Source organism: Sinocyclocheilus anshuiensis, unplaced genomic scaffold (genome assembly GCF_001515605.1).
Source record: "Sinocyclocheilus anshuiensis isolate Anshui unplaced genomic scaffold, SAMN03320099.WGS_v1.1 scaffold1159, whole genome shotgun sequence".
NCBI classification, from domain to species: domain Eukaryota; kingdom Metazoa; phylum Chordata; class Actinopteri; order Cypriniformes; family Cyprinidae; genus Sinocyclocheilus; species Sinocyclocheilus anshuiensis.
The window spans coordinates 450925-460592 of NW_015547700.1; the positions used below are offsets into that span (position 1 = coordinate 450925).

General features: G+C 36.1%; 1 protein-coding gene across 1 annotated transcript in view; it reads left to right on the forward strand.

The window, feature by feature from the left end:
* The window catches only part of LOC107703884 (netrin-1-like), a 66724-nt gene that overhangs the window by 48993 nt on the left and 8063 nt on the right, over nt 1–9668 (forward strand). The window contains exon 7 of the mRNA XM_016506681.1: nt 3296–3370. Within this exon, the coding sequence (XP_016362167.1) occupies nt 3296–3370 (75 nt within the window). The remainder of the gene's footprint in view (nt 1–3295; nt 3371–9668) is intronic.

Here is a 9668-nt window from a genome sequence, read left to right on the forward strand (position 1 = left end):
CATGAACAGACTAGACTCACCGACAGCGGGTTACAACATCAATACACGACAAGAGACAATGGCAACATGATGGCTAGTTATAGCAGACAAGGAGGGTCTCATGACATGAACAAACCAATGGGAAACAAGACACATGACTAAGACAACCAATCAGAACATGACACAATGAACAGAGGAACCAATGGCATGAATACATGAGGGCAAGGGAAGCATGACACAAACAGCATAAAACAATTACAAACTAAAAGACATGAACACATGAACATGACAAAACCCCAAACACCACATTACATATGATTATTGCACAGGTGTGCCTTAGGCTGGCCACAATAAAAGGCCACTCTAAGAAGTGCTCACTAACACAGATTTAGACAGATTTGTGAACAATATTTGAGAGAAATAGGCCTTTTGTGTACATAGAAAAAGTCTTAGATCTTTGAGTTCAGCTCATGAAAAATGGGGGCAAAAACAAAAGCGTTTATAATTTTGTTCAGTGTAGTTTCAATGTTACAATTTTCAGAAGAATTTTCATTAAATTAAATTAAATTATTATAATTTCCATTCAGACCTGCATAGAAATATCAGTTGTCACTCTGTATCTCCCAATAATAAGCCTTAGTATGATATTTAAAGTTTTATGTTCAAAGTGCTGTAGTTTTTATCATTGTTGCATTAAAATATATAATTTACTGCAACAATGATGATTGAGAGATGAACAAATAAACATTTCTCAAAAGCCTGTTGTATCATATTTGATACTCGCATTTTAGCTTGATTTTTCTCCAAAAATTATGTACTGTATGGATAATCAAGTAAACCTAAGATGATTTAGACCAGTAGGTGTTAATTTTGAAATATATCACTAACAATATAAAAGCTATTTTAGCTACATATACTTTATAAAAACATTAAAGATGTCATAGCTAAAAGACAATTTCAAAAAAATTTAATGAGAGAATGACAATACAAAACAAGAAACATCACTATATTATAAATGATATACACTACTATTCAAAAGTTTGTGGTCAGTAAGATTTTTTAAAACGAAATTAATACTTTTATTCATCAAGGATGCATTAAATTGATCAAAAATTACAGTAAATAATTTATAATGTTTCTATTTCGAATAAATGATATTATTTCAAACTTTCTTGTCGTCAAAAAATCCTTAAAAAAGTCAATTGATCATGGTTTCCACACAAATATTAAACCACAAAACAAATGTTTTGAACATTGGCCATCACTGGAATAAATTTAAAATCTATATGAATAGAAAACAGAAACTGTAATAATTTTCCACAATATTACTGTACAAAAATAATAAAAAAAAAATGTAATAATAAATGCAACCTTGAGACTACTTTCAAAAACATTCTGGCTGCAAACTTTTGAACAGCAGATAGAATATATTCAAAAGTTTGAACTGTAGATAGAAATATTAATATTTACATGATGAATTTATGAATAAACATAATAATTTAAAAAGACCAAAACCTATGTAATAGTAAGTTTAACCTCTTTTCTTACTCTGTTTACCTGTCCTGCTGTAGTTTACTGTGAGGACTCTCCAGTGTGGCTCCCCAGTGGAGCAGCACAGTTGTGCTTGAGGGACTCTATTAAGCAGACATTTGTCCCTCCACAGGGGACGTCCATTATGGAGGGGACGTGGGTGTAATGGGCAGCGTCAGGCATTGTGCCGCTTGCCTAATGGCAGCCCAGCCTTATCAAAGAGAGGCAGGATGAGGGGGACAAGGGCCGTCGCCACACAAAAGCCGCCCCGTCCTCCGTTCATGCATTTACATGGAAATCAGGCGTGGCTGATATGGACTCGCTAGAATCATTTACTTTTCTGGGATGCCACTCCCTTCTCCGCACTTTTTCTCACTCCCTGCCTCCAGTTCTCCCCCTACGGTCCTTCACATCCTAATTCTGCGCACCACCCCCCAAAGCTGCCAGACATCTCGCTCTTCTAGCCCTCAACCCCCCTTTTACTTTCCCCCTTCAAACTTTTTTTTTTATTCAGGTTGGTGGTTCTTTCCTGCTTCGCCGTTGCCCAGGTAACCTCATTCAGACGGAATATAAAGGGACATGAAAAGGGTGGATTGGACAGAGGGCCGAAGAAAATAATGAAGTTTGTCCATATTCAGGCGAAAGCTGAAAGGTCTTCTCGCTCCCATCTCTTGCAGTCGGCCAGAAATCTCAAAGTTATTACGCTATGTAAAGTAGCTGCGACGAGAGACTCTCGGGTTTCGGTTTGCGTCAGGAGAACCGAGCCAACGCTCTGGTTTGGGTCCAAAAGGTGGCTGGCGTTGAAGTGACTCCATCGGCCAGGCCTCAATGTGGGGTTCAAATCTCCATGGCGGTGTCAAATAGATCCGCTGAGCACTAGAGCTATAAATCATAGCGCGCTGGACGCCGTCCCTGAGGTTTATATGTGGAAAGCTGTGTTTAAATGAGGATTCGCTTTTGTGGGCATTGTGACGGGGGTGTTCTGTGTCTGAATGAAGTTTAAATGACCTGTGAACCCCCTGCCCTGACATCGTTGAGTAAGTGGGGGTATATGGGGAGGCGCTGATAATTAGGCTGAGAAAATGACTGGGTTAAGTGAAGAAAAGATTAAACGATTAAATAGCCATTAAGTCTTAATTAGGTCCAACGTAACTCTCTTTAAATGTGTGAATGATGCAGCGGCCCCAGAATCATCTGGACACTCAAAAGTGCGTCTATGTTATTGCATTAGACAATATGTAATACAAAACAAGTGGCATCTGCAAACAAATGATGCTTTTTGTAGTTACTTTTACACAGTTAGTGCCAGAATTCCCTACATAAATGGGACATTGATTGTTTAAGTGTCATTTGGTTTGATATTTTGTTATCTATCGCAATGATATTCATACATTTGTGCCACTTTGTTATTTTCAATAACCCAATAAATCCTACTGTAGCATATTTGATACCCAAATTTCTAAGGCCTCTAAATTATCAACATGATCAAAACTTTGCTGAAAAACCTGTTGTTCACAATCTACTACATGCCTTCTGTCATCTCATACTTTAAACTTGATGTCTCAACAAAAAACGCATATGCAAAATTTTTTGTTGAGATTTTTAACAATTGTTTTCTGTAAAGGTTCAGTAAACTGTTCCATTTCAAAAACTTATAGGATAAAGCACCAAAGATGTTCAAAAATGCCTCCTCATGTTTTCCTCATCCACATCTGACAACTCATTTTGTTGTTTCGCACAGCTTTTACCTGTGTTTCACTAGTTTTCTGTCTGTTATCTTCTTCAGACTGTGACTCCCACTGTAAGACTCCCAAGGGCAAGATGAAGGTTACCATGAAAAAATACTGCAAAAAAAATTTTGGTAAGTAGCTCTTATTTAGAAACGCCTGCTTCCTTTTCACTTCACATCATCAGAGATCTTTCTCTTCTATGTCTTTTCCATCTCTCTCTTTATGGGTTCCCCCTCTCTCATAGTGTTGACAGCTTATTCAGAGGCTAAAGGTTTATGTTATAGCATCAAAGCGTGTGAACTCAGCAGGTTTCTCCAGATGGACACGCTCAAAGTGCCTCGCAGCATCTAGAGGACAAAGGGGACAGCTGGTTCCTGTTGAAAGCAGAGATTTCAGTTTAAATTCTAATATAGTTAATATAATAACGGACTTATAGAAGTTCAAGAATGTAGTTATAGGTTTTAAGTTTATAAGTGGCACAACAGATAGACAGATTCTTAAAAATGTGGTCAATGTAGGTTTTTATCATCTTCTTGAGAAAGTTCTACCACGTATGAGAAACATAAAACATACAGAAAACTCTGCATACACTCAGTTTTATATATATTAAACTAAAGTAGCTGAATTAGTAGAACAAGGCACTATAGCATCAACAAAGTGGTGGGTTTGATTTGGGGTTGGAAAGATTTAAAAAAAAAAAATTATTTATTTGTTTAAAGTCACTTATGTTCACCAAGGCTGCACTTATTTAATTAAAAGCACAGGAAAAACTGTAATATTGTGAAGTATTATTACCATTTAAAATAGGTTTTCTATTTGAATATATTTTAAAATGTAATTTATTCCTGTGATGCAAAGCTGAATTTTCAGCATCATTACTCCATGATCCTTCAGAAATCCTTCTAATATAATGATTTGGTGCTCAAGAAACAGTTCTTATTATCATCAATGTTGAAAACAGTTGTGCTGCTTAATATGCTTGTAGAAACCATGATACATTATTTTCATGATTCTTTGATGAATAGAAAGTTCAAAAGAACAGCATTTATTTGAAATAGAAATCTTTTGTAAAATTATAAATATCTTTACTGTCACTTTTCATACATTGAATGAATTCTTTCAGAATAAAAGTATTAATTTCTTTAAAAAAAACGTTGGTAGTGTATATACTGGTAAAATTTACACTTTAAATCTGGTGTAAGTTGCTATATTAGTATTCTATATTTGTTGTACTTTACCTTGTCTCAGGGTGCAGTATAAATGCTCTTGCATGCAAATGTGGTAGAGGCAGAATCACTCTTTGACTATACTCACAGGTCCTCTGGCTGTTTGCAGAGCAGAGAAAAAGATGTTTGATTTCACAGTGTGATATCATAAACTCATTCCTGACTGGCCTCAAGTATGGAAGATTTGCGGTGTCCAAGAGTGAGGACCACACTGCCTCTGCTCAAAACACTGCCAAGCTAGAAAGAAAAAAAGAAAATGAAGAAAGACAGACAGACATGTGTCCCTAAATAGATGCAACGCATGTTTCTAACATAAGCAATGTTTCTGTCTTTACTAAAACCTGGAAAAAAATATAAGCAAACATTGTGTCCCAATTTGTATGCTATCAGATCCTATATAGCATGTGAGAAATCCCTGATCAAAGCATGTTGAAGCAAAGCTGACTTTTCAGCATCATTACTCCATGATCCTTCAGAAATCCTTCTAATATAATGATTTGGTGCTCAAGAAACAGTTCTTATTATCATCAATGTTGAAAACAGTTGTGCTGCTTAATATGCTTGTAGAAACCATGATACATTATTTTCATGATTCTTTGATGAATAGAAAGTTCAAAAGAACAGCATTTATTTGAAATAGAAATCTTTTGTAAAATTATAAATATCTTTACTGTCACTTTTCATACATTGAATGAATTCTTTCAGAATAAAAGTATTAATTTCTTTAAAAAAAACGTTGGTAGTGTATATACTGGTAAAATTTACACTTTAAATCTGGTGTAAGTTGCTATATTAGTATTCTATATTTGTTGTACTTTACCTTGTCTCAGGGTGCAGTATAAATGCTCTTGCATGCAAATGTGGTAGAGGCAGAATCACTCTTTGACTATACTCACAGGTCCTCTGGCTGTTTGCAGAGCAGAGAAAAAGATGTTTGATTTCACAGTGTGATATCATAAACTCATTCCTGACTGGCCTCAAGTATGGAAGATTTGCGGTGTCCAAGAGTGAGGACCACACTGCCTCTGCTCAAAACACTGCCAAGCTAGAAAGAAAAAAAGAAAATGAAGAAAGACAGACAGACATGTGTCCCTAAATAGATGCAACGCATGTTTCTAACATAAGCAATGTTTCTGTCTTTACTAAAACCTGGAAAAAAATATAAGCAAACATTGTGTCCCAATTTGTATGCTATCAGATCCTGTATAGCATGTGAGAAATCCCTGATCAAAGCATGTTGAAAACTGTACACTCTTAAAAGTAAAGGTTTTTCAATGGCATCACCACCTGTTTACGACACAATTCCAGATTAATATGGAAGAGATTGCTTGCCTATTACTTAGTGTACAGTACAATGGGGTCCAAAAGTCTGAGACCACTAGAAATGCATTCATTTTTTGAATTGAGTACAATTTTTGCCCTTTTTCCTTACATAATATTCTATATGATTAGCATAATTTCAGTATGAAGTTGGAAGTCTGCTGTAAAGCCTGCTGATCTCCAGCATGATTTGCAAATAATCATCTTGAGTTTCAATGGATTGTAGCATCTGTACAGAGTTCTTCACATGTTCGTTGTCACAAATTTTCTTATTTGATCAGTGAACTAGAAATAGTGCAGAAGCAACTTTGCTTTCATGTGCAAAACCTTGTTTATTTCCAGGCTTAAATGAAACACTATTCAGATTTTCAGTGTGGTTTCAGACTCTCTGACACAAGCGTATATGAAGTGCCTGCAGCATTTAGCACAAACTGAAATGTGTCTTTGCAGATAAGACTGTTGCACACAGAATTAAAGTTATAGACACCCAGAAGTCCAATTTATCTCACACACAGAGGCCATCTAAAATGCAATTTCCTCATTAATCAGTAGCACCTTATCTATATTAACATCTCTATACTGCTCATTACTTGAAAAGACTCATTTACAATCCCTCTCAGGTTTCTAAAACATTTTTAGGCATCCCCTAGGGTGAAGCTGATAATATTAAAATAGATAATATCCACCGGTTGAATCAGCAACCGCACAGACTAGCAGAACAATAAAATGCGGCAGAGAAAGTGAGAGAAGGAGCTATTAATGGCATTGCTGGTCATCTGTAGCTGCTATCGTTCAGGCCGTGATATTAAGTTTCATTCGTTTTCACTCTCAGCCATAAGTGTTCATACTCAGAGGTTGTTCTCATAGGGAAGTCGTTCATCATGTTGGTGTTATATAGGACAGGTAACACTGGCTAAGCCGAGTGTCCTGACTGCAGTATAAATCTCAGTGGGTGGGGAGTATGAAAGGGCTAATGGCGTGTCCCTGTTCAACCAGCTCTCATGTGTCAGAGAGACTTTGAAAGATTTTTATTTTCTGCACATTTAAAACAGATAATAAAAGCTGTTTTTGCAGGTCTGGCCTAGAACTACAATAAAAAGAAAAAACAAACAAACAAATAAATCTCAATTAAAAAAAAATAAAAAAAAATCTGGTTGACCCCAAACTTTTATTTATTTATTTATAAACGTGTATGTGTGTGTGTGTGTGTGTGTGTGTGTATATATATATATATATATATATATTTGCTGCTCCAAAAAACTGAGAATAATAGTAAGTAATAGATACAACAAATAAAAAAAGACATAAAAGTTTGGGATCAGCAAGCTTTAATTTGATTATTTATTTACTTTTTTTTTTTTTATTCTAAAAACTACCTGTCAAAAGTTTTGAATAATCAAATTTTTTTTATGTTTTAAAAGAAGTTTCTTATGCTCACCAAGCGTACATTTATTTAATCAGAAATACACAAAAAATAGCCATATTGTGAAATATTATTACAATTTAAACAAAAATTTTCAATTTTATTCTGTTATAAAATGTAATTTCTATGAAGGCAAAGCTGAATTTTCAGCATCATTTCTACAGTCTTCAGTGTCACACGATCCTTCAGAAATCATTCTAATATGCTGAAATGGTGCTCAGTCGATATGAATTATTATTAGTTCTTAAATATCAGTAACAGCTCTTATCAATTTTGAAAGCTGCTTAGTATTTTTGTGAAAACCGTGATACATTCTTTGATGAATAGAAAGTTCAAAAGAACAGGATTTATTTGAAACAGAAAGCTTTTGTAACATAAATTACAAATGTCTTTACTGTCACTTTTGATCAGTTTAATGTGTCCTTGCTGCATAAAAATATGAAGCAACTGTTTTCAACATAGATAATAATGATACATAATAATGTTTCGTAAGCAGCAAATCAACATATTAACCAAACACTGGAAAAAACAGTATGATGTTTTATATTTTTTCACGCTTTCACAATTTCGTCAGAGACAGATCAGCGCTCTGCACGTTGCACGTGCAATGACAGTCTCAGTGAAATAGTAGCAATTGCTTGTATCAACACAGTATAAACTGTCCAGAACGCACAGGACGTTTACACTAGTGGGTAGAGCTGTTGCATCCAGCTCTCCGTTGCAGTCCTTGCTGAAGTTTTAAATCTGCTCAGCGCTGGCGGATGAGACAGACAGAGAGAGGCGAGAAAGAAAGAAATACTCCCTGTTGATCTGCTTTTGTTTGCCGTCGCTACGGAGACAGCGGTCCGAAAGGGTCGCATTCTCCTACTCTTGGGTGGGTGGAGAATGACAATGAATCAAAGAACTGTGTGTGTCAGTGTGTGTACAGAGCTCCTTAGCATTGCCACACACACACACACACACACATGGCAGAGCAGCAGTCAGTGCCCCGGCGTAAGCGGCTGGGCGTAGGGCATCCCAGCGGGGAGCTCACAGGAGCTTCAGTGTGGTAATCAGGCGCACTAATTAGATTAGAGGCCGGCTTGTGTACCGCGTGCGGCTCGTGTTCCAGCACACTGGCCGCGGACACTGAAAACCAGCGGGACACCTGGCAAATCTATGGGCCTCTTCCTCTTTTTAAATTCATTTCTCTCCCACTCTCAATCAGGAGAGAAATCACTCACCTTCTAGCTCTTTTCTTTCTCTCTTTGTCTTCACGTTGTCATGATGGAGAATAAAAGGGGTCTCATCCTATTCAGCCGGTCTAATGGAGCTTTGGAGATGGATGGTTGTGTGCCATGTGGCCCCATGCAAAAGAGGGTTTAACTCGCCAGATTAAACAGGCACTTTAACATATTCTTATTGTATTGTGTATAGCTATTTATTGCTATCACCAATATATATCAGGATTTGATGTTGCATAGTAAATAAATTTATAAAGAATCTGGAAACGGTTTTAATCTAACATTAAGATTTAGATGAATTCAAAATTACCGTTCTGTTTTTATATTTTATGAATGTATCAGGAAAAATGTAGAATTTATTTTCATTATTTTTAATCAGTTTACTAGTACATTTCAACTGTCCTGCAGTGTGACAAATAAATTTTTAAATATTTAATATTTCAAAGTAGTCAATCGTTTAATATGAGCTCATAAAGGCAGCATGCATAATATAATTATAAAATAATTAACAAAATGTGGTTTTAAGTAATGTTGGATGGATGGCATGTCACAAAGTTGAAAGTGAAAGATGTGAAAGTTTAATGTCAGTTGAAATGATTACAATAATCAATGCTGAGAAATGAAAATAGTTGAATATGAACATTTTATTGCTCAAATTCTATGGCAGGCCGGGAGGTCCAAAAATAAGACTAATAACTTGTTTCGGGAAGTCACTATACTATTGCCAGGAGCTAGAGAACTGCACTCCCGCGGGAGTACCGCGGGACCCGCGGGACCCGCGGGACCCAACGTAACAGGGTGCGGCGCGGGACAACTCTTGATGGGCGAGTGCGGGTGAGAGCGGGAAGAGACTTGTGTGTGCGTCACAATCTACTACATGCCTTCTGTCATCTGATTGACGGTTCATACTTTTTTTTAGCAAGTAAAAGATCTTTTAGTATCGTTCTAAAAATGTCCCCCTTCTGGTTGTGGTTCACATGCCTTTTAGCTGTGATATCTTTAATGTTTTCTTAAAGAATATGTGAGAATAACTTTTTAATTGTTGCATTAAATTATATATTTTGCCCCACAATAAAAACCATAGCGCTTTGAACATAAAAGCAACTGATATTTCTATGCATTTAATTTAAGTAGTCTGCTATTGATTTACAAGCAATCAGAATTTCATCTTACTTTTTGAACATATAAATATCAGCAACTGCACCAAACTGTATGTGTATGTGCGTGTATATATACA